Source organism: Equus przewalskii, chromosome 1 (genome assembly GCF_037783145.1).
Source record: "Equus przewalskii isolate Varuska chromosome 1, EquPr2, whole genome shotgun sequence".
Taxonomy (NCBI): Eukaryota; Metazoa; Chordata; class Mammalia; order Perissodactyla; family Equidae; genus Equus; species Equus przewalskii.
Genome location: NC_091831.1, coordinates 78,286,160 through 78,312,491, shown reverse-complemented (window position 1 = coordinate 78,312,491; position 26,332 = coordinate 78,286,160). Strand labels below are relative to the sequence as shown.

The window sequence follows — 26,332 nt, the reverse complement described above, 5'->3', positions numbered from 1 at the left end:
TCTTTGCACCTATCAGGTGAAAAATTGTCATTTTTGTCGTCAAAAAGGTCTAATGTTAGCAATTCCATCTGCCTCAGTCTGATACTTTATACCCTGCAGACCTTGGGCTGCGATTGTTTCCACTCTGCTCCAGGATGCGTGGGGTGAGCTTGGCCCAAGGCCCTGAGTGAGAGGCTTAGATGCAGCTTCTGAGAAAAACCAGCCCTTGGTTATATGCAGATCTGGGGAGAGAGGGAATGTGTTTCCGTAACCTCTTATCATCCTGCCGAGGGCTGAGCATTGCCCCATGACCTGCCTTCCTTTTCTAGTGGACAACTAATGCCCACGATGAAACCACAGCATGAAAACATGACCTAGACAACGGCCCAGGGTACAAGAATCCCTGTGGGCCAGCCAAAGCCCTGGGGGAGACCCCAGTGATATGGCATCTCAAAACTAGAGATACCTTGGTTTTCAGGGGCGACTGGTGATTTGCTGGGTTATTTAAGCCAAACTGAGATGAGGGTCAACTCTGAACTTTCTGTTTTCTGTGACTACAGTTAGAATGGACAAAATTCACTTTATGTTTATTAATGGTGACTGGTTAAGACTATGGAGATCTTGAAGACTGATGTTTAAGGCTTTTATAACATTGCAATAGTAATGGTTACAGTTATTGGTTCATAGATAACTGTAGGCTTAGCTGAAGGATTTATACAGGCTTCTGTAGCCATCTGTGAACAATGGCCTGGGAGAGATGCAAAGCATCCATTTAGATCAGGCTGGAAAATACAAATACTAACAAGATATCACAATTCACCCACTCATCCATTTACCAGCCTCCTCTCCCACTTGATCACCCATCCATCCATCCTTCTACCATTTACTAGAGGTTTGGCATTGAAAACTGAATAAGAAACAGTGCCTGCTGTTGAAGGGCTCGCTATCTGACTATCTTACAGTGGTTCTCAGTGAAGGCAGAGTGGGGGCTAAGCTTATACAGTTTGAGCCAGGTCTCTGATACTGATATACAGCCTCCTGCTGTCCTGTTTAGAATAGCTGGTCTAGTGGGATGCTTGAAATGTTGAGAGATTTTTTTTAAGTCTTCACATAGATGTCTCAAGAATATAAGGGTCTGCCCTTTGGCACAGCAGTTAAGTTCGCACATTCTACTTCGGTGGCCCGGGATTTACGAGTTCAGATCCCGGGTGCAGATCTATGCGCTACTTGTCAAGCCTTGCTGTGGTAGGCATCCCACGTATAAAGTAGAGGAAGATGGGCACAGATGTTAGCTCAGGGCCAGTCTTCTTCAGCAAAAAAGAGGAGGATTAGTGGCAGATTAGCTCAGGGCTAATCTTCCTCAGGAAAAAAAAAAAGAATATAAAGGAATTGTGAGCTTTGGGCTTTCAAAAAAATAATTCTGCTGGTATCATCTGAGAGTTGAGAATATTTGGAGGTTTATATGTAAGGTGCTACTTTCTAACTTTAGTGTCTGGTAAAAACTTACAGGGGACAGAGAGTAATATTACTTTAAACTGGACTCTATCCAAACTGTCTGAATCTGCTTGACTCCCAACCCTCGCATCCATCCTCTGCCAACAGTCAGAACTCCTTGGCCTCGACCTGCAGGCTTAGTTCGAGGTCCTCATCCTGATGCTGCATAGGGAGAAATTTAAGTCCTTCAGCCTGACAGCCCAAGGCAGCAGTGCCACCTTCTGTGCTACTTAGCTTCTGACTGAGAGCCCTCATTCTAGAAACTGAAAATCTGCCTTTTCCGGGAGGTTGTCATGGGGCCAGCCACGACTGTACCATACTGGAACCACCTGCCACTAAGAGAACACACGATGTTCTAGATGGAGAGTCATCTCCTGGATGGGGACCCACCCAGACTCTAAGAGGTCTGCAGTCCCCTTGTCTACTTTCTTTATTCAGTGAAACTAATTTTCATCCCTGGATCTTAAGTATAGGATTTTAAATACCAAAAGGTATGGACTTCTTGCCCTGGCCTAACTCAAACAGGTCTGGACTGGAAGGAAGGCAAAGTCTGATAAAGACAGGAAGGCTCTAGAATCGTTTCATGTCATGACTGCTTTGTGTGACCATGAATCTACCCAGAGTCCGACAGAGTATTCAAACACCTTTTATCTTAGCTTGCTCAATCTTTGGCAAATATTAATTAGTCTGTCCTCATCACACCCTGAAAGGGGTTGACTTGGGCGCGTAGTGTTTAAGCAACGTGACTAACAAGCAAATCTGGGGAAGAATCTCTTTGCATCCTCCTACTCTAACAGCTTCTTTGACCCGAAACTTCAAGCCTTTGTCAGAACGACACATACACAAACCATCGAAGAGATTCCCATTTGTAAATTGAGTTAATGTTAATATATAAAACTAATAATTCAACTGTACATTGTTAATGCTTTGCAAAAACACAGACTTGATGGCATGAAGTCTCTGTGCTCCATTTTTTTAAGTTATGAGGCTCCTCCTGATAAATGCAGCGGGAGCAGTGATAGTGATTAATTTCCCCCTCCCTCAAGCACAAAATGATAGCGTATTCGCTAAATGAAATGACACGAGGCAGTTCGTAAAGCTCTAAGCATGATGGTAGGAGCTCCAGGAACCCCGGGACCATACTGTGCTTCCGTCATCTTATAAGGCTCACTGACTAAGCTCTTGCAGGATGATTTGCAAATCTACTGACATTTATCCAGAACATCACTTCAAGCAGAGCCAACTTCATTTGCACCCCAGCCACTCCACAATAACCACGTAGCTCTAGTGAGTTTGAGTAAAAGACCACCATGGCTTACTTTTACATGGCCAATAATTAGTAGACAGAAGTTGGCTTCTGCTGTGCCTGTTTAGAGAAAACCCATTAGATTTTGAAAACGTGATCCAAATCATTAAGAGAATAAACCATGATTCACTTACTGGGTACCAAGCCTCCGGTAATTGCTTATTAAAAATGCATCAATAGTGAGGGCATTCAAAATTATTGCTGGGTACAAGATATATTTTTCAAAACACTGAAGCCAAACATAGAGTCTTTCAAACCACATTAAATGGGCGACATCTGAAAGAAACACAAAAACCACTTAGAACAGCCATTGATCAAATTATTTTTCTTTAAGAACACGTAATAATAAGTAATATCCCCCCTTCAATTCAAAAGCTGCTGATTCAGAACTCCAGATACTAGATGTTATATACCAATTTTCTTTCCAGGCAGCAACTCTTAGGTTTGTTTCTACATAGTTCAGAAATAATAATATACAATAATATAGGTCAGTATCCCAATTTTTCAAGTCAATTGATTTTTCCATATATAATTATCACTGGAACCAGTGAAACGAGCTATGACACAGCATCAAGGCATCTCAGAGCAAGTAAGGGTAGAAAGTGAAAGATGAAGAATTGGAAAAAGTCCCATGTGCCCATTCCCTCTTAAGGTCACTTCTGAGGCTGGGGCTGGGTCTTGGCCTCTCCTCTTCCTCTTTTTAGTCTTTATATCCACATTCAAATCCCTGGGAAATACATACAAATAAGAGAAAGCTGATCCCCAAGCCCGTATCACTATGAATGTAGACTTTCTCGCGAGCCTTCGTGACAAAGGCAGCACCATGGAGACCGAGGTCTATTCCCACAAGGTCACAGTTTTAAGTCAGGCCAATCCGGGTTTGCATTCAGACTCGACCAACCACTAGCATGTGATCGCAAACTATTACCCTCATCATTATGAGCCTGTTTTGTGTGTCCCGCTCATCCTCTGAGTCTGCGACTGGGGAAGTAGTCATCTCTCTTTCCTACTATTCACGGCAGAGGAGAACTCTGCTCTCCCCCCATGAGGGGGTAATGTGGAATGTATACTTGCAGCCTCCCACCCATCTCTTACTAACTTTTCTCTCTGGGGAGGAGAAATGGCTGGTCTGATTGGTCAGAGCACAAACTTCCTTAGGCCATAGTATCAGGAGGTGGGAAAAACTTTATCCCTGTGAGAACTCTCCTCTGCCTCCACCTCTGTGAGGAGAGCATACCAGGTTCAGGCCCAGGGTCCTCAGACAGGGCCACCTCACTCCTTGCCAAATCTTTCTGTCTGCTAGTAACTATGAGGCTGAGGTTGACCCCAAGCCCCCACCAGACAGCTAGGCAAATGAACCAGACATGCTGGCAGTTCAGTTCTCTCCACAGGAAGTCTCAAAGTCTAGATCTGCAAAGGGCATAGGCAACTCCATCAAACTTCTGGAACCACATTCTTCAACAATTTATAATAAAAAGCTTATACCCCAGGAATCTATAGTAAAAAACAAGAGAGCCATGTAGTTTTTACATCGTTTGGATTACACAAGAACCAACTCAGGAAAGAGAAACAGTTGATGCCTACCGTGCAGAGAGACACAGCAGTGACGTAAAATGGGCTGTCCCCTCCAGTATCTTACCCAGGATTGGGATACAAATTACCTGTTTCCAACATACTTCACTGGGACTTCATGTAAAGGATCTCAGGAAGCAACACAAACACACACACAGACCACACACACCAAACTGGGAACTGATATTTCACTTTCTTCTCTACGTGGCCTATGTTTCTATGTAGAAATATATTATCTTTTTAACTCAAAACACAAAAGCTACCTTCACTTGATTAAAAATATGAGGAAAGTTCTGGCATTCTGAAATCTTAATTGAAAAGAATTCATTTGAATGAGATAGGAATGGTGAGAACGGACAGAGAGGAAATACTTCACGACGTGGGAAATAATAAGAACAAACACCCCAACAATTCACTTAATAAGTAGAAGAGAGATATAGTAGGAAACTACCAATATGAAAATAAAAAAGTTTTGGCTACACTCACTTTCTCCATAGCTTAGCTCACATTCTCTCCTGCGTCCACTCCAATCAGAGTCTCACCCCAACCTCTCCACGAAACAACCTCCCCATTGCTATCTCCAAGGGTCAATCTCAGTCTCCATGTTACTCAACTTCCCAGCAGCATTTGTCCCAGTTAATTTCTCCCTTCTTCTTGTGATTTCCTACATGATCTTATTCAGTTCCATGGCTTTATTAAATATTGTCAATATGCTGTTGATTACTAAAAATATAGCTCCATCCACAACCTCTTTTCTGGCCTCCAAACCAGTATATCCAACTATGTAACATATCTTGAATGTCAAAGAAGCATTTGAGCAAAGTTCTTCATTCCATGTTCTCACTTAAACCTACTCCTCCCCAATGTCACTATTCATTCATTACACAAATCATTACTGAGTGCCAGCTATGTGCCAGGCACTTTTTTTAGGCACTTAGGATAATTAGTGCCCAAAACATTACAAAATTCTTGCCCTGATGGAGCTTACATTCTAGTGTAGACAAGAAACAATTAACATAATAAATAAGTAAATTACATAAGTATATTAATAAGAAGGTGATGAGAGATGAGTGTTTTATGTAAAAGAACAGAGCAGAGTGAAGAGGATCAAGAGTACTAGGTCATTCACATGGGCTACACTGTAAAACAAGATGACATAGAAGCATAATTGAGGAGGTGACATTTGAGAAGCAAGATGCCATTTGAACATCTCATTAAATGGCCCCACCCAGTCATCTAGTTTCTCAAGCCAAAATCTTTCCTCTACTCTTCCTTTCACACCTTACATAGCCAACCTATAAGCGAATCCCATCGGCTCTACCCTCAAAATCTCTCCCAAATTCAACTACATTTCTCTTCTTGTGCTGCCATCACCGTGGTCCAAGTCACCATCATTTCTTGTCTACACTAATGAAACTTCCTTAAAACTGCTCTCCTTACTTCTTTAGTGTCTCCTAGACCCAGAGCTGATAATCTACCAGCAGCCAGAGGGATCTTTTAAGACTTTGTTTTTATCCTATTAAAGAGTCTCCAATGGCTTTCCATCCTAATTATGATAAAACCTATCTGAAACAAATTTTATTTAGCTGATCTCCAAAATTTTAACACTCCTCCTTGTATAGAGCTGACATTGGGAAGTGGCTGACCAGCTGAAGATTACATTTCCTGGTTATTCCTTGCACATAAGAGGACCACATGACTCGTTATTGCCAGGAGAATGAGAGCAGAAGTTCCGTGTGTCGCTTCCAGGTCAAGTAGTTAAGTCCTAGGTACCTGACCTTCCATGTTTCCTCCTTCTATCCGCTGACTCAAGAATGTTAGGATTCAAGGGTGACCTTGAAACCACAATACGACAGGTTCATAAGATGGAAGAAGCTTGGTCCTCAAGTGACCATAGCCCTCCACTACACAAGGGACAGTCTCACTAGGAAAAATCTTTTGACCAAATTCCCATTGGACTTTGCATGTACAAAAAATAAGCTTTCACTTTGCTAAGCCACTGAGATTTGGGGGAATTTGCTATCATTTTTAACCTCTTCCTGCCTCCTGACTAATAGAAAACTCAATGCCCTTACCATCTCTTCGAAGACCCTAAATGATTTGACACCTTTTTGATCTTATTTCCAACCACTTTCTCCATTATGTACTCTCATCCTGGTGATGTTCCTTGAATATTAAATATACCAAGTTTGTTTCCTTCCAGAAGCTTTCCACCTGCTGTTCACTCAGCCTGGACTCTTCTCTCCAGACATTTTCATGGCTCACTCTCTCATTGTATTCAGGTCTCTGCTCAGGCGTCACATCCTCCGTGGGTCCTCTCCTGACCACCATATCAAAAACAGCCTCCTTCTTTCACTCTCTACTTCTTTACTCTAATGAATTTTTCTTGATAAAACATATCTCACTTTGACATCTTGTTTATTTATCTGTGTGTTTATTTATTGTCCACTTTCCCCGCTAGAGCTTAAGCTCCATGAGGGCAAGGACTTTTCTTGTTCACTGCTGGTATCCCCAATGCTGACATAGGAATCACTCAACAAATACATGTTGAGTAAATGAATGAATGATCTCCTTCGCTCCAGCTTCTTTATGCATCATCTGTTTTTCTGCTCTGTTGTCCCCAAAGATCTGTTTCAAACACAATCTAACCATGGTATCTCTGTGGCTCACAGCCTTCAACGGTTCTCCACTGTGGCTGTCCACACATCCCCAGTACCTTAACATGGCATATAGGCTTTCCGTAATCTGCCGCTTCGTAACTTTCTGGAGTCATCTTCCATCGATTTCGACTTACAATTTATGCTGAACCGGTTACCTGAATTAGCCATGCCGCATTTTAAAAAACCTTTTCATTTAACTTTCTATACACAGAAATATGTACAAATCAGACACGTAGAGCTGTGTCTCTAGAATCTAGATTAGGAAAGGTCCCCATGCCTGCTAACAGTCACTGCCCACAAGGTAACCACTGCCCAAACCCTGAACTCTGCTGTTCAGCTTTGCCTACTATCCTTTGTGTCTTTTTCTCAACATCATGAGATTCACCCACATTTTCATGTGTAGCTGTCATTTGTTCATTCTCAGTGCTGTATATGAACATACACTGATTATTTTTCTAGTCTACTGTTCACGGACATTTGGTTAGCTTCCAGTTTAGTTCTATTATGAAGAGTGCTGCTATCAACATTCTTGTACAAGTCGTTTGGTAAACATGTACATTTCTGTGGAGTATACAGTTAAGAGTGGAATTGCTAGGTTATTAAGCATGCATACAGGAAGCTCTAGGAGATGCCAGCAAACAATTTTCTCAAGTTATTGTGCCAATTTACACTCCCACAAACAGTGCAAAGAGATCCTTCTATTTGTTCCACATCCCTGCCAAAACATTTTCTCTCTCCTTCCTTTTAGCAACACTGGTGGGTGTAGGGTGGTATCATATTATGGTTTTATTTTGCATTTCCCTGATGACTAACACAGTTGAGTACCTTTTCATATGTTTCCCGGCCACTTGGATATACACTTTTGTGAAGTGGTTCTTCACATCCATTGCCTGGTTCTTTTTCCTTCAGAATTACACGTATTGGGAAAATCTTCTCCCCTTTTATAGTTTGCTTTTCACTCTCTTAATACTATCTTTTGTAGAAAAGAAATAATTAATTTTAATATGCTCCAACTTCTCAATACTTTTCCTTTTAGAGTCTTTTGTGTTCTGTTTAACAGACAAAGATCATGACCACATTCTCCCATGTTCTCCTCTAAGACTTTTATTGCTTTATCTTTCACATCTAGATCTGCAATCTATTTAGAATGGATGATTGTGTACAATGTAAGACAGGGATCGAGACTGACTTTTTTCCATGTGGCTATCCAATTGACCATCACCATTTATTGACAATAACTTCTATTTCCCCCATCCACTGCAATGAACCATGCTGTTTTGTATGCCTTTCTACATGCTGGTGCCTTCTGGAATGTCCTTCCATATTTCCTACCTGGGAAACTGGCATCCTGCCATGTGGAGCTTTCTTTGACCTTCTACCCCCACCCCTTCACCACTCCCAATACACTCACTACCAGTGGTTGCCAGGGGCAGGGCATTTGAAGTGTCCATCCCATAGAAGAAGGGTTTATCACCGATACTGTTTAGAATTGTCAGCACATGGTGACAGTACTAAGGAGTTCAACTCTTCATTGGCTTTACTATTGTTTGTAAATTCTTTATAAACAATGCACCTGGCTTTCTCCCTTCTCCTGGGTGGACCCCCGCCCTTTCCCACCTTTGGTGCTCCACTGCACTGCCATATATCCAGCACTCGTTAGGTGTCTGCCAGACACTTAGCCAGGCATTCCGTGCATATTATCTTTAGTTTTAAGGCAAAATATGTTACTCCTTTGTGCCATCACTGTACACTGTGAATTCTGCAATTACAGTACCTGTCACATCATAGAGTAAGTATTCATTTTAATATTAACCTTCCCACTAGATTGTGAGTTTGTCAAGAGAAGGTGCTAGGTCTTAAATGGTGTAGTATTTGAAGTACCTGGCAAAGTGTCTGGCCTAAATTTAGGGTTCAATAAATGTTTGTTTATAATCTTAACATTTTTTAGTAGTTGGGGCAACTCTGAATAATTAAATTGAACAAAGGGGGATTAAAAAATATAGCCCCTTGGGATTATTTTTTTCATTACAAAACCAAAAGCTTTCTAACTTTAACATTAAACATTTCCCATTTTAATCTCCCACAAAGTACAAATGGTTACAGTTTTGTTTCCTTCCGTACAAAATTATTTTTTCCAATTTCTCCATTTATAAGAGATCAACAGTGTCAGATTGGGGTGCTCACATCAAATGCAATTCAGTCTGCTTATAAAAATCCATTTACAGAGTTCTATCAACATTTGTCACCAATTCAGAGAAACAGGAGAACCTTCACTAGATTCCTGCAAAAATATGTAAATTAAGAGACATATAAGCCAATCTCATCCAGCAGTGCTGTTAGAAAAACACTTGAATTAAAAGAATCACTTGAGTGGCTCATCACCATAGAATGAACTGGGTACCATTTGGATAGGGGAGCGCGGCCAGACTTTCAAATGCTTGTCACATTTACTTTTAGAAGATGAAATTTTCCACTGAGGGGGGATAAGGCTGACTTGAGGGCAGGGACACAATCCCATTCCAGTCTATAATGATTTACTGCAGATAATGATAACAAATACGGTTTGCTGTAAGAATTTCAGTGTATCCATCCCAGAAACACATAAAGCAATGAATTTCAAATAATATAGAAATTACCTAAGCTCTGAATTCACCATCCACGTCTTTCAAAATATTTGAGAGCAAAAGATATTTGGTGAGATTTTAACCCTCTGTGGTACCCGGGTGTGTGTGCATGTGTGTGAAACTATATCACAGACACAACTTTAAGGCATGTGGCTAAGGCATTTAGACTTTTGGAAGTCTTGGATCGTAAGCACCATTCTGTTGTCTGGCTTTGGAACAGCATGTTCAAAGGAGCTATGTTCAACATGGCCACAATAACATATATGAACAGTCAAGGACCTGGATCTTTAAAAGGCAATAACTGGGTCTCTAGTTAGAAGCAAAGCAAGAGGATAGCTACAAAGGAGTCCTATGTCGGACTTTTGAAAGATAAACAGAACTTCTAGAGAACTAGAAATCAACTCATTCATAAGTTAGAAAATCTTCACTATTTTTTAATAGCACCCTTAGCCAGAGACACAAAAAAGATTGAGATGGAAGTCAAGCTGTATGATATAATTCAGCTCTAGTTTACTACCTGAGGTGCCGGAAGGAAATGAAAGCGACAATGACTGACATCTGATGGATACAGAAGCTCCCACATGCCTCCCACTGATTGATTCTGAATCTCTAAATGAGAGGATAGCAAACGCATTTCACAGTCTGCACACACCAGCAAGCACGGGTACACACACTGTATATTAAGGGGAAAACATTTTAGGTAAAGATTTACCCCAACGCACGGTTTTCCTAGCTGGTGCTCAGCACAACATCTAACCCAGGCAGGGGTAGACAAGGATGTGGAAAGGAAGGGAGTTAAAATGAATATCTAGGAATGACAGAGAGGAGAGCAAACCCCCGAGATCACCAGCTCCAGACTTTTGACTTCGGGTTCTGCTAATCCTGTACATTGAAAAAAAGTTAATTTCACTTTAATTCTTACATATCTGTAGAATCCTACCAAGTTTAGTAATTTACTCCAATGAAATGCTACGATCTCCAGATTGTAGAAAATCTTTAACAGATAAATGGAACTCGTACTGAATGTTTATATTTGGACGGGGGGAACAAATAGAAAAGTGAATAACAATGTAGAAGGAAGCTAAAACAGAAGTGCACGTGCAGAATTCTGAATTCTAAAAGACCAGACTTATGGCTTTCTTATGGGGTAACCATGAAAAGCTAATAAAAAGGAAAGCTGACAAGTGCAATAACATGATAAATATGTTTCTTAAGTCTGCAAACTCTCTCAGTGTTCATACAAAGTTAAAAAGAAAATCTTTGCAATGGTATTTTATAACTGCCTTTCTGTAATGTCCTGAATATGCAGAGAGACCATAAAAAGACATTACTTTAGCATTGTTATTTCTCTTTTCCCTAGAATATTAGGCCCTTGAGAAAAAGAATGCAGACTAACTACGCCATTTACAAGTTTATATACGACTTATTACAACTGAACGCTTTAAATTTTCTCAAAGGCTTTTCAGGTTGTGTTTTACTTAGATGCTTACGTTCCTAAAATAAGTCCTTCTCAATAATTAAAAGTTAGTCAAAAATCCCCAGGATGTTTTTATCTGTAGGAAGGTAGTTTTCTCCAATTCAAATCTTGACTTACGATTTAAGCTGCAAGGATGCACGGCCCCCTGCTTCACAGGGGCCAGATGTGTTTATAAGCACCTGAATATGGAGGCAGCTCGGTTCAATTGGCCCTGTCACCCTGAGGCATATAAGGCAGAGACCCTGCAGAGTGGAATTACCACGTCCAGGCTGGTAGCATCCCCTTATTAGAGGTAATTGTTTATTCCTCTGAGCATCTCTCCCTTGCATCTTTCTTGCTGGGTGACATCTCAGATTGTAAAGTCCTCAGCACTAACATGTACACATGTCACGGTTTATTCTCTAGAACCAGGCTTCACCTCCAAAACAGCAGCACGAACTGAGGGCGTGATCACCCTTAAATGTAAAGTAGATCATATCACCCTGCCTCTCACACCCTATCATTCTGCTCAGGATAAACCAAGGTCCTCACGACCTTTCCATTCTCATTAGCCAGTGTAGGGTGTGCCCGTGGCATCTTCTCATGCCTAGATTCCCCCTCTTCCACTTTGATGGCTAACCCTCTCTTTAGCCTTCAGGCCTCAATTTGAATGTCACTTCCTCAAAGAAGCCCTTCTTTTTCCCTCAAATCTAAATTAGGATCCCTTTATACTTCCTCCTAGCTGCCTATAGTTTTTCTTCATTGGACTTCAAACACTGTGTGGATATATTAATCTGTGTGATGAATGTCCATCTGTCAACTACAGCCAGGGGGCCAGGGCTGTCTTTTTCCATCATATTCAGCATTTAGCACTGTACCCTGTCCACACGAGCCATGCAGTAGATTCAGGCGGTACCACTCATTAACTGGCTGATTAATAACTTAATTAACTAAAGCAGACGCCTAGTAGAATAAAGTCTGAGGAGAAACTGGGGCTTCCACAGTGGGGCGCTGCCTGCCTTTCAGGGGTTCATGACTTACTCCTGGTGGACACACTCCCCTTTCTCAGAAGGGTCACCCCCAGGTGAGGCCATGCAGGCCTCGCTCCGAGGGCTTCCCCAGCATTCTGCACAGTCCCTGGCACATGATAGGTTCTATAAATATTTTTGAATAAATATTATCAGGTTCAGCATCATGGTAAACTCCTCAGAGAAATACAAGGTGGTAAAGAGCATCATGTGGGGATCAGAGTATTAAAATGTACATTTTTGAGCAAATAAATTTTTTTAGTTGTTTCTTTAGTAGTTTTTGACTTTGGGGTCACGCTTGGAAAATTATTTTCCTCTTGGCCAACCAAGATTACATAACTTGATCTGTATTTTCTCGCACTGCTATTCCGGTTCTCTCTTTCTTCTTCTTCCTCCTTTGTAAAAAAATTTTTAAATCTTTAATCCATCTGGAATTTCATTTGATTCAAAGTCTAACGCAATTTTTTAAAACTTTTAGCTCATTTTCCCGAAACCATCCCATTGATTTTTTTCATTAATTCAGTGGGAATAAAATGCATCCTTCAGGGGCTGGCCTGGTAGCGTAGTGGTTAAGTTCATGTGCTCAGCTTCAGTGGCCCCAGGTTTACGGGTTCAGATCCCAGGCATGGACCTATAGACCGCTCATCAAGCCACACTGTGGCAGCATCCCACATACAAAATAGAGGAAGATTGGCACAGATGTTAGCTCAGCAACAATCTTCCTCAAGCAAAAGGAACAAGATTGACAACAGATGTTAGCTCAGGGCAAATCTTCCTCAAAAAAAGCATCCTTCACATCTCCTCAAAGGGATGGAGAAACTCTTGGGAGAATCAGTGCAATAATGTGCTTTCTCTTCTTGACAGAAAGGTCCTCAATTAATACGAAATCATAGTATTTAAAACAAAACACCAGTGAAATCATTCGTAAATTTTTGACATAAAAAAGGTTAGGTCAAAATTTTCACACGAAGAGGGTTAGGAGGTTAGGAGAAACTTTCCAATGTTCTCACCACGGCCACATGAAGGAAGATGCTTCATATTAGAACAACCTTCTTGCTGAGAGCAAGAATTCTGCTCTCGCTCAGCTTTGCATTCTCAATACCTAGCACAGCGCCTAGGACATAGCAGGTGCTCAGTGAACGTCAAATTTATAAAATCAGAATTCCTCCCCCAAGTAAAGTGTGAGTGGTATGTTATATAACTTACAAGATTACTTTAAAACACCATTTCTACTTTTCCACTGGCATCTTCATATATTATCGATCATAAAGTGCTATGAGGATTAAGGTACTTCAGATAAGATCAACAAATGTACACCTTGCATACATCGTGAGCTGCATATTAAGACTTCCTGACTTTTGGTGTTAGTTTTTTTATACCTCTCCAATTATTGACAATTCATTTGATTTCTGCATTGTTTTAGACTTATCCGCAGTCTAGAAGAATCCTGCTTGGGTAAACACCCCCTGGCCTGCTGAAGAGCTGGAGTCTGAGATTGGCAGCTAATCACGGAGCTCTGTGCCCATGCTCTTCCCCTCTTAACGCTGGCTGGGGTGGGCCTGTGCTTCTCCAGGCTTTCCTCTGCCTCGCTCCCCTTTGAGCAGAGGGAACTGGATTCCACTTTTCTTTTTTCCTGCTGCATTGTGAACCTGCTTTCACTGCCAAGCCCCTGCAGCCACCTCCAGCCTTGTGGAGACTGACAGAAAAAGATAAGTTTCCCAGTGGACTAGAAGGAGATCAGCCAGACTGTGAGCGTGCAGGAGCAGCAGTGCCTGGCAGGGAGGGCAAGAAAAGGAGAGGAGGAGAAGGTGCATGAAAATAACAACAGGCGGAATAATTAACAAGACAGGCTTCCTTCCAAGTGACAGGCTATTTTCTGACACGTCGACTCTAAGCCACTTCTTTGACATCTGGAATGCACTTTCCTACAGAAGCATTGTAGCAAGTGAGACTATGTTACTCAGCTAGCACTAGTTCAGTTCATGCTCCAAAGTATTTTAGTCACTTTGAATTAAAGAGGCTTTGGAGGGCCTTCTAGTTCTCTAACTACCTCCAGATGCTAGCATTCTTTTACGTGGAGGAAAAAAGGGGGTAAGCAATACATTCTTCCTCCCAGAACCACAGCATCTCCTCATCACACACAAAGATGAGACCTTCCCAAAGACCCCAGCACAGCCTTTATGTTTGGGAATGCCTGCCATGCCATATTCTTTTATCTAGCACTATATACATTTTAACAAATTTTTACTTATATTATTGGGTTTAATTTAATCATCACAAAATTCTGTGAACTTGGTCACTGAGGTAGTACTATCACCTGTTGACAAAACTTTCAAAACTGTAGGATATGGACATCCAGATTGTAAAGGCCCACCAACCACCTAGCACACTGGGTGAAACAAGGCACAAAGCAAAGTGCAAAATGACTGGATTTCAGAACCCTGGGGAAGAGGAGAAGGAGGATGCACTTATTAAGTACCTTCTGCCTGCCAAGGACTGTGCCAAATGTCCTTCAGCTATTATCTTGATGAATTTCATCCCCCAACAATTCTTTGTTGTGGGAACCCTCAACTATAGAGGACAAAACTGAATCGTGATGGTTAAGCACAACTAATATGTGACAGAGCCAGGATCTGAGTTCACCCAGTCTTCTTCCAGAGCCTGTTCTCTGGGCCATGACACCATGGTTCCCTTCTAAACTTTCCAAAAGCTTCCTGCAGAGAAAAAGCTGGACACATATAAAGGAGCAGAGGGTCAGAAAATCATCAGACTGCTCAGCAGCAGCAGTGGGAGCTGGAAGACGATGGAACATTACCTTCGAATTCTGAAAGAAGTGTTTCTATCCTGGCAGGCTACACACTACAGACTACCCTTTAAGAGCAAAGTAGACTGAAAACACTTTGAGACAGATCAAGTCCCAAAAAGTTTCCTTCCCATGAACCCTTTCCCTGGAGTGACTGGTGGATGAGTTTATTCCAAATGAGGGAGTAAACAAAGAAGAAATGGAGCAGGCGCCAGGAGGGAGTCTGAGGAAATGGAACCAATAAAGTATCTGACAGGTTTGCCTGTGTAGAAAATGGAATGGAGAGATATTTTATACAGCTATTGGAAAGGGTGGCAAATGCAAAAACAGAAATCTGAACAAGAAAGGAAATATATTCATGGTATACAATCAGCACAAGAAGTGAATAACAATTACACCAACAGTAAAAAAACAAAAAAAACCAGTATATGTTCAACAAAAATATTAAAACTACACTGGGAGGAAGGAGAAAGGGGAAATGTTAATGTACGAGGGAAGATAAAAGAGATAAATCCTTATCTTTCATAACAGGAAGTCAGTAGACTGGCAGCTGAAATATCGAGAAATAGCAGAATGCGCACACTATTTAGAACTATGGTGAACACCAGAAGAAACGTGTAAGGAGTAGGAAGTAATTTTTTCTGGAGAAGGAGAATCAGAGATGGGGAAAAGTTGACAGAAGTCTGCTGCTTTTCATTACAATGTGTTCTATTTGATTTTTAACACTATGTATTACTTTGATAATAAATGAAAAATACGTTAGGAAAGGCAAAATCTCTCAGAACGGTGTCTGTCGCATGGCGAAACCAGTCTATCTGCAAACCAACAGGCAAGATTTGCTAAAATGCAAAGTCACTCTCATTTAGGAATTACAAATTCAGGATTCATTTGTGAATTAGCTTTATAATAGTGAATTTCTAACATTATAATTTAAAAGAGACTTTCAATTGATTTTTTAATAATTTCTATAACCTTTTATCCATTTATTCTAATATATCCAAAAATTATAACTTAAGCTTTTCAGCATCCATTTTTTCACAGAGTGATGACCTGTTGGTATATATGTTCTTATACACAGGTACACTTGAGTCCTTCAAACCAGCCTGTACCTCACCAGGTTTTTTCTGCCCATGTCATCCTACGGGAAACTCTTTCTTCAGTGAACTTACAAAGCACTAATCATTCCTTTGTTCATTCAACCAATATTATTGAACACCAATGCTCCAGACATTAATTCAACATTTAGTTATAAATTCCCATATATTTTCCATTTTATATGCAAATCCAACCAGCTGGAAAAGCTTAATCAATGAGCATGAAATTAATTGTAACCTCTTCACTTAGGGCCTTCTACTTCTTTGTATTTCCTGCAATGCTGAACACAGCGCTGACGCCACGTCACTGTGTGTGTGACAATCACAGCTCTTCTGTTCTGGCACAGCCATAGGTTTGCTTACTAGATTAGAAACTCTTTGGTTACAGAAACCATGTTTTAGTCATCCTATCTCACTTGTTCACAGGCTTGGCATCATGTAGGAACTCAATAATTTTTTTTAATGAATAGTATATTCATAGCATTTTCTGAGTGAATAAATAAGTAAACAAGTGACTACCAAGAGTGAACTTATTCTTTATCTCAATCTCTTTTAAAGCCATGAAAACCCACTTTTATGGTTAAGAGTCTGGTCATCAGATCAGATCACTTCAATTTTTCTTAGATTCTTATGAGCCAAGAATGATAATATTATAGAAATTTCTTCCTGTAGGCCCATGTGAAAATGTGACAAACACTATTATTCCCTTCTAAAATGACATGATTCCCTTGGAAAGTTCTTATATAAAACAAACTGTCAAACAGATTCAACCTCTTAAATAGGGGCCAATCAAGGAAGTCATTTGTCTAGAATCATCCTCATAATTCACGATAATAGATTTGTCTTACTTTCTAAAAATCCAATGCTCGTTAAAAATTTAGTCTCAAAAGTTCCATACAGGACTAATACGGTGCCATTCGTAGCACTGCCTATCCTGTTATTTTCAGCATTATTCACTTAGATTGGTGGGAAATAGAGCAAAACAAAGGGCAACTTCACGCATACCCATTGATAGAACAGTTATGCCCACATCACCACCATGGTTCATTTGACTGCTGAGCTGTACTATAACTAATAGAGTTTTATTCTTTTAGCTCAAATATTGGTGAAATATCTTGCTGGGGATAGGATAGGATTAGGTTTACTTAAATAAGCCTTAAAAGTAAAGAACTGAATTGGTTAAAAAATATATGTTTCAATTTACAGTTTTCAACTTGAGTTGTAACACAGTTCCATTTTATCTCAGTCTGAACTTCATATCTAAATTAATTTTGTACCTCCAAGTAGTTTTACATACAAGTAAAATTACTTATCGGAGGTATGTAGGAAAAAAGTAAACCGAAAGAAAGTATATGCACCAAGTTTAAAGTTTGTTCTAGCAAATATAGGGCTGAGGATATTTAAATTAAACGCAGTTCAGTAAATGCAACTCTGTGCCTGGCACCACAGCAAGCACTGGACTTTGGAGAATATAATGGAAAGGGAGGTTTGAGGGAGCAGCCAGGAAGTCACTCTGGTTTAGGTGGTCAGGGAAGGACTTTTGGAGAGACTGATTTTTAGTCATCTGGCATGAGTCTAGTGAAGCTTGAGGAAAAGCTCCCAGGCAGAGGAAACAGCAAGGAGAGGACATGAGAGAATGTGGTGTGTTTGAGAAACTACAAGAATGCCCAGAATTTATTGCGGCAAAGGGGTTAAAGCTTTATTGCGTTCGTATCAGACAATGGCATGTTAGACTTTACAGGACCTATCGTACTGACGTGGCTCGTCTGGGTAATGACGCCTGCAAAACAGTCTGAGAGCCCCTTTCAGATGGCATAGCATCTGCCCCTGGACTGAGAGCACCATGGTACCAGAGAGAGCACCCAGCTGGAGTGAGTGAGATGACCCAGGTACAGGTCACTCGCTGGCTACAAACATGGTAGAACCCAAGTTACATCCCCTGACTTCTCTAAACTTCCTTTTCCTCCTTTGTAAAATGGTGGGATAGGATTATATTAACCGTAAGACAGGGACAGCACATATACCTCATTTTACATGCCAATTCCAATTGACTGGCAACGTCTGCCGCTGGCCCCATCTTAGAATTGTTCTAGTTAGCAGTGTGTGCTGTGGGACCAGGGCATTCCAGTGGTATGCCAACGACTTGCCAGCTCTGCTCTGCTCTTCCTTCTTTTCCAGTTATAATGTCTGTGATCCTATAAGGAAGATTTGAGCATAGTTTTCACATTAAAATTATATGATCAGTCTGAGCTTCCGGTGCATGTTTTCTTGCTAGTAGAAGAAATGAAGAGTGAAATACCTAAAAGGCAGAAGGCCAGGAAAAGGATGCAAGGAAATTCTGGGCATGGATGATACCAAAATGGGTAACAGGGCTTCACTGAGTTCATATGAATATATTTTAAATATTTGGATTTTCCAACATACATAAATTTAAAATGCAATCTGTTCTTCATTATATGCATAATTTGTGAAATCTATTACTCTTGGCTAGATTTCAGGTGGCTTATAACAGCTAATGGAGGCAAGTGAGAACATCCCCAGAGCCTCTGCTGGAGCTTGTGCAAAGGGGCTACATTTCTCCCAGCCTCCCCTACAGGACAGGGGCCAGGGCCGCCTGCTCGCTCGCCCCTCAAAGAGAAGTCAACATACAAACTCACTCACCTTACTTGCTCTGGATTCTTGTACTGAAAAGGCCATGCAGGCTTGAAATATCTAAGGATTCTAATTTAAACTGGGCTCTGTTAGATTCAGGAAGAAAACAACCAGACTAAAATAAAAAAAAGATTCCCCAATTTTAAACTGCCCACTCTTATCTTGCAATGTTGAACTCCACACTCTGAACTGCCACAGAAGGGGAACCCAAGGGTCATCTGTCTCATTTTCCTTTCTCTCAATTTGACAAGTTCTCTGTCCTCATGGCGAAGCATATAAACATCCGGGTACAGGTACAGATCCAGACGATATAGATATAGCACAGTTTCCTGAATCAAAGCATCTTACTTCCAATCTCCATCAAAAATCAATGATGCCAAAATAACAAACTCCCAAATATTCCACTCATTTCACCCAAACTTAGTCTTTCTAAAGGTTTAGAGAATGACAGGGAAACGTGGCCTTAACACTGCAGAAGTTCAACAGAAACCCGTCTTTTCCTCAGCAGGCTCCTGTTTGGGACAGATCTTTCTCCCCAAGCGGACTGTGAAATGAACCAGCCGTTATAAATCGCAGCAACTCTGAGCTTCTCTTCCTTCACCTTTTATAATACTGATAATAATTTGCATTTAAGTAGCACTTGAAATTGAGCAGAGCATTTAAAAGCTATATCACGCAGCGTGACCCTTCCATGAGCCCCTCACGTCAGAGGTGGGAAGAGCAAGTCCCCAAAGGCAGAGCGTCCAAGTTACCCTTCTCCACTTTCTAGCCCTATGCTGGCAGCAGGCCCACTACGCCTTATTTCTCCCCAGAACAATCCAGTTTTCCAGATTTGGCTGTTTCAAATTAAGGCAGCTCCTCATATCCACCCAGAGATATTCCTTAAAGAAATGCTCTCTATTCTTTACAGCATCTTAAGTGATTCTTTCGCTTCCTTATTTTTTTTATAATTCTCCCCTCTTTTCCTTTTGTCACACTGTCTACTGAAGTTACTGATGACAACAAACCTGGCTGAGTCCAGGACATTCCTGCCAGTGAGCAAACTATGGTGTCACTCATGTACCCTTGTGGTGGAGAGTACCTTTGTGTCTGCAGTGGGAGATGACTAGATAATGCGCGTAACAACGGCAAAATTACAATGGGCTAAACAGTTCTGTGCAGAGTTAGCAGCACTAACTAGTTATAAACTATAGCTGTGAACTGTGACCAATAACTTGGATGTGTCTGAAAATGGAGATAAATCGATGCTTTTGCCATCTGTTAATCACAGAGCAAGGGGAGACCTGGCAGAGAAACTCCTGAGAGAATTCTTTTCTAGAAGCTCTGACACTGTCAGGATTACCGGGCTATTACACGATGGCGGCCAGAGACAGCCCAGGAACAGCTGAGTCAATCACATACAGGTCTAGGCCCAGGTGATCAAGCAAGTTCAACAAAATTCAAGGGTTCAGGGGTCCTAAGGGTTAAAGGTCAGTCTCTGCCACATCCCCCCATTTTGTGGAGGATGGGAAGGTGGTCAAGTGATGCTCTTTCTGGTTCCCAGTTCAAGGTAAGCTGGAACAGCATAATCTTCAGGTCTGAATGATATAAATTAATTTTTCCTCAATACTAATAACCAATTACTATTTTTATAAAACATACTTCTAATTCACCCCACTTCAGCTTTCTTGTTCTGGGAACAACACTGTATACTACAAGATACATGCTCTCCTTGTTTTTATTGTGGTAAAATATAGATAATGTGACATCTACCATTGTCACCATTTTTAAGTGTACAGCTCTGTGGCATTCAGCGCGTTCACATTGCTGCGTACCTGCTCTGGTTCCGGAAAGCCTGCCGCTGCATCATTTCTTTCATGAGGGATGCGTTACTAACCTCGCACTTCCCGCTGCTGGTACTCTCTGTTTTTAAGCACGGGGTGTGAAATCCACATCCACGGATGGTGCTTGCGGAGCTGAGGCAGCATGTAATGGGTCACAAATCCCACAGCGCCAGCCAGGGCAAACAGCACGACGCTGAGGAAGGGCTGCGGCGAGAGAGGGCAAAATCTCATTATTTAGCTTAGAAGGATGGGGCGAGGGATGCCCATGAATAATACATGACACTATTGTCCTCTCCCTTTTTCCTCTTAAAGAATAGACAGCCAAGCCCAGTTCTTGCTTCAGGCCTCTGAAAATGCCTTCCATCTGGCCGGAGACCCATCACCGTGCTGAGAACCGCGAGGGGGTGGAGCATTGGCCCATGGAAGCACAGAGGCCTAAGGAATTCTGCCCATTGGACTATTTTGCTTTTGTTTTTCCTTAAAAGAAGAGGTGGAGAATAATGAATTTAGCTAATAGACTTTTCTTTGTTGAAAGAAGAGTTCATAAATATATAATCCTTTTATAGAGAGAGATGGCAACTGCCTGTTAGAATGGTAAGCCAGAAACCCCATTTAGAGCTCACTATTTTTGTTGTTCGAACTGAAAACAGTGTTCCAATCATCTTTTTGGCTCTGATATGGTAACTCCGCCATTCTCTGCTCAGAGGAGCCGGCCGTCAGCATGTCTCATCACTACTGACCCTCCTCAAGGCGGATTCCACGAGATGGGCTATTGTTCTTGCAAACAAAACAACTCCCCAGATGGGGACAGAGAAAGAGCGAAGCACCTGAACCTCATCTGTGATGCAGACCAAACAGCATCTTGGACATAACTCGTAACAGCACATGGATACGTTTCCTAAAACCTCTCAAGTGACACTTGGCTTTCTTGCTCTGGCTCCACTGTCCTGTCAGTACCCCGGGGCTCCACCACGGGCTCTGTTATCAAGGGGAATAAAGATGTGGAAAGAGGATAAGTTTGAATGGTACATACTCGCAAGGACAGGAACACAGTGCTGGCACTGATCGCAAATGACAGAACAGCAGCCACCGAGCAGATAATGAGATCCGACTTTAAGATCTCCCTCTGTAAAGAGAAAACAATGGTACAGTTCGCTCTTCTTTGTTTCTCTCAGCACCTCTGTGTCACCATGAAAATCAGGAGACAGGATATTGACCCTGGATAAATTGCTCTTCAGCCCATCACTTACCTGATAGATTCCCAGTGGTGCACACTGGAAGGACTGTTCACCCTTCCTGTTTGAGGAATACCAGGGAGACGAAGGCAAAGAGTAGGGGAAACGCTAAGAATCTGGCTTTAGCACAGCATGTATTCTAACATGCAAACAGCCTGGCCATGCCACACAGACCTCTCTTACACATCTACTTCTTTCTTTGGATCAGAACAGATGTTACATTTTAATTTACCCCTCAGATAGGGTAAAGGCCATTTCCAAATAATTTAAATATGTATAAGTATTATGTACACATATGTGGAAAATGAAATGTCAGTAACTTGCTAATAATTTTCCTTCACACAAAATTGTGGTGCAAGCAGGGGCTAGGAAAACAGAGCAAACTTAGACTAAAGAAGGTTATTCATACTGCAGATGTACGGAAGGCCTGTCGGCTCAAATAGGGCACAGTGTTGCTGACTGATGGATCCGAAAGGGATGTATGGGACCATCAGTTGTTTTCTTTCTACAGAGGCTGGCTAGCTGCAGCACACGATTATTGAACATTTTAAGGTATCACAGTGTTACCTGGAAACTCTGAAACCATCAATACAAATACATCAATATCTCATATTCAAAAGGAATTATGCTCTAAAATAACTGTTTTGAACACCACCTGCCAGAAAATTGTAGTGAATATACACCTTTGTTGCCCTACATCCCCAATTTTCTTTCTTCTCTTGTTTTCATTTTTTTATTCTTTTTTTTTTTTTTTTTTTGAGGAAGATTAGCCCTGAGCTAACTACTGCCAGTCCTCCTCTTTTTGCTGAGGAAGCCTGGCCCTGAGCTAACATCCATGCCCATTTTCCTCTACTTTATATGTGGGATGCCTACCACAGCATGGCGTGCCAAGCGGTGCCATGTCCGCACCCGGGATCTGAACCGGCGAACCCTGGGCCATGGAGAAGCGGAATGTGTGAACTTAACTGCTGTGCCACCGGGCCGGGCCCTCTTCTCTTGTTTTTAAAAGTAACATATAGTTTCTTGCAAGCCATGCTGCTGGCTTTCTGGTTGAATTAAAATCCAACGTGATAGGAAGAAATCAGGAGGATAGTTTAAATAGAGTAATAACGACCTGAACCATGTGATAAAAAAATCAACATGGCTTGGTTAGAGTAATTAATAATACAGTGATGAGTACGTTCTCAACATCAACTTATCAATTATCTGCTAAAGTTGTTTTAATTTCCCATCTCAAAAGTATACAATTCACAGAAAGATACTGAATATGGGAGGACTCATACAGTGATAAACTATATTCTTAATAATGGTAGTCCGATTTTTGAGTACAGAAAATGACGGGTTTTTAATTCTAAATCTATAAAATTTTGGCCATCAGAGGTTTTTGCCAAAAGTTTACTATTAGCAAATGGCCAAAATTCAGGTATGTCCTTTCATTCTACACCTTTACAAGAGGGGAGACCTTACCGGAGGAAAGCTCTGCAATTCACTGCGTCTTCAGGCTGTGGTGATACGCTAATTTTTTTTCCCTATTTTTCACTGACATGGCTTTATGTCACTCAAAAATTACTGAATGCATATCCAAAAGGAAGACGAACATTTTCCCAAATATTCTAACTTAAAATTGTCATCTCTAATTGACCACTCATCGTGGTCGAAAGGCAAAACAGGGGGTCAGCAGGGCAAGAGCTGGGGGAGGAGGGTGCATTTCTAGCCAGAGGAGAATGAGCTCAAATTATTGTTAATTTTTGCACAGTTGGATGATGCAAACGAATTCCACTGATTTTTGTCAGTGCCATGAGTATCCCTTGTAAATACAAACCATTAAACCACCTTTACTCATTAAAATTTTCTTTTTGCCCAATTCTTTTCTGTATTGTAATTTCTAAACAGTTCTATTGAGGTATAATTGACATACAAAAAGCCTGCATATATATAAAGTGCACAATTTGATGAGTTTTGACATATGTATCTCCCCATGAAACCATCACCATAATTAAGATAATTAGCACATCCACCATGCCCTAAAGTTTCCTCTCCTGACCTTTTCTAATCTATGCCCCCTTCTCTCCTCACTCTGTCCTCAGGCAACCACTGATCAGCTCCATCACTATAACTTGTTTTCATTTCCTAGAATGTTATACAAATGGAATTCTAGAATATTTATTCTTTCTTGGTCTGGGTTCTTTCACTCAGGGTAACTATTCTGAGACTAATTCATGTTGTTGTATGTATCAATAGTTCCTTCCTTTTTATTGCCCCATAATATTCCTTGGTATGGACATACCAGAGTGTGCTAATCCATTCACTTGTGGATAGACATCTGAGTTGTTTCCAGTTTTTGGCTATTACAAATAAAGCTGCAATGAATACTCACGGACATGTCTCTGGACATGTGTTTTTGTTTCTCTTGTATAAGTATGTATTAGCAGAATGGCTGGATCATATGGTGGGCTTAGGCTTAATGTTTTAAGAAACTGCCACACAGTTTTCCAAAGTCATTGTAACCATTTTACATTCCCACTGGCAGTACATCAGAGTTCCAATTGGCCCATATCCTTGCCAACACTTGGTGTAGTCAGTATTTTTTATTTTAGCCATTCTAGTGGTTGTGTAGTGCAGTGGTTCTCAACTGGGGACATTTTACCTCTCTAGTGATAGTTGGCAATGTCTGGAGACATTTTTGACTGCTACATTTCTGGGAGACGGAGGAGTGATGCTAGCATCCGGTGGGTGGAGGCCAGGGATGTAGCTAAACTTTCTATAAAGTACAAGACAATCCCTGACAACAGAGAGTTATCAAGCCCAGAACGTCAACAGTGTAAGGTTGAGAAACTTTGGTATAGTGGTATCTAATTGTGGTTTTAATTTGCATTTTCCAGTGGCTAATGATGTTGAGCATCTTTTCATGTACTTAATTTTTAAAATACCATTTACAATAGCATCAAACAATAATAAAATATTTAGGGATAAATTTGACAGAAAATGTGCAAGACCTGTACATTGAAAACTGCAAAACATTGCTGAGTGAAACTAAAGAAATAAATGGAGAGAAATACTGTGTTCATGGATTTGAAGATTCAGTATTGTTAAGCAGTCAGTTCTTACCAACCTGATTTACATAAGATTCAATGGCATCCTAATAAAAATCCTAACAGGACTTTCTTGTACAAATTGGCAAGCTAATTCAAAAATTTATTTGGAAATGCCATAGACCTAGAATAGTAAAATAACTTTGAAAAAGAAGAATAAAGTTGGAGGATGAACAATATCTGATTTTAAGGCTTCTTACAAAGCTACAGCAACCAGGTATTGATAATACTGCACAAAACACACATCTAGATCAAAAGAATTGAATAAAGTCAGAAATAGACCAAAATATAGACGGTCAACTGATTTTAAACGAAAGTGTCAAGGTGAAGCAACAGCTTTCTCTTAAATGAGGGAAAGAACAATTTTTTTCAACAAATGGTGTTGGAACAACCATCTACAAAAAACAAAATAACAAAATATACCCTGAGACTTAACTTCATATCGTATATAAAAACTCACTCAACATGCATCATATACCTAACTTAATCTGTCAAATTCCCCAAAGAAAAGATAAAAGGAAGTCTCAGTGACCTCAGGTTTGGCAAAGCTTTCTTAAATAGGACACTAAAAGCAGGAACTGTAAAATAAAAAAGAGGCATTAAATTGGATTCCATGAAAATTTAAAGCATTTGCTCTTCAAAAGACGTTATAGAATGAAAAGACAAGCCAAAGACTGGAAAACATACTTGCAAAACACATACCCAACAAAGGACTTTTATCTATAATATATCCACAACTTTACACTCAATAAGAAGTCAAACAACTCCCTCCACCCCATTTGAAGCTGCACATGGCCAAAAGGAGACGGCAAAGGGTAACTACCAAGCTTTTCACTCTTGATGCTAATTAATGAAACTATAGTCCATTCTTTTGATATTGGTGAACATAACATCAGCAAAATAAAAAGGAAATGGTTTCCTCTTTCCCTACAGCCAGCAAAAAGCAGATATTATCCTGCTCCAAAAATTTATTCTTGAAAATACTATTTTTAAAAAATAGTAAATTTTGAAATGATTGATAAATCACTGAAATAGTGAATCCTGAAAACCACTTGGACGTCAGAGATGGTTGCTATGTCCTGTGAATGTAGCCTTTAATATTGTAAAAAGTTTGTAATTTTGACTGGTTTTCTTGTTAAGTAATTTTTTGCTCATTTAAATATATATTATTGTACATCTCTGTTTCTAAAAGATATAAATATGAGTTTTGGGGAGGGGTTTCTTTTAATTTTAGTTTTGTTACACAAAAGGAGAATTACTGAGAATCACACGCTTGAAGAACAAAAAATCTATGATTGTTGAATTACTTATTTAAACAAGAGTTTTAGAATTTCTGTTTTCTTTTGATAAATACCCTAATCTTAAAAGTGAATCATACGATGTTAGATCTTACAAAAATGAGAGTACAAAAGACCTAAGCAAAACGCAAATTTAGGTCTCTGCAATTTTTCATTGTTAACTAATGTTTCCATTATGGATAACAGAATAACACTGCAGCACTCTAGAACATAGAG

At 40.5% G+C, this 26,332-nt stretch overlaps 1 protein-coding gene across 2 annotated transcripts in view; it reads right to left on the bottom strand.

Moving 5' to 3' along the window:
• The window catches only part of PCNX2 (pecanex 2), a 281,662-nt gene that overhangs the window by 129,052 nt on the left and 126,278 nt on the right, over positions 1–26,332 (bottom strand). For both annotated transcript variants that reach the window (XR_011538712.1, XM_008527506.2), the window contains exons 18-20: positions 21,525–21,617; positions 20,545–20,695; positions 2,914–3,055 (exon numbers count right to left, since the gene is read on the bottom strand). Coding sequence is in view for 1 of the 2 variants with exons in the window: in XM_008527506.2 (XP_008525728.2) it covers positions 2,914–3,055; positions 20,545–20,695; positions 21,525–21,617 (386 nt within the window). In the remaining variant the exon portion in view is untranslated. The remainder of the gene's footprint in view (positions 1–2,913; positions 3,056–20,544; positions 20,696–21,524; positions 21,618–26,332) is intronic.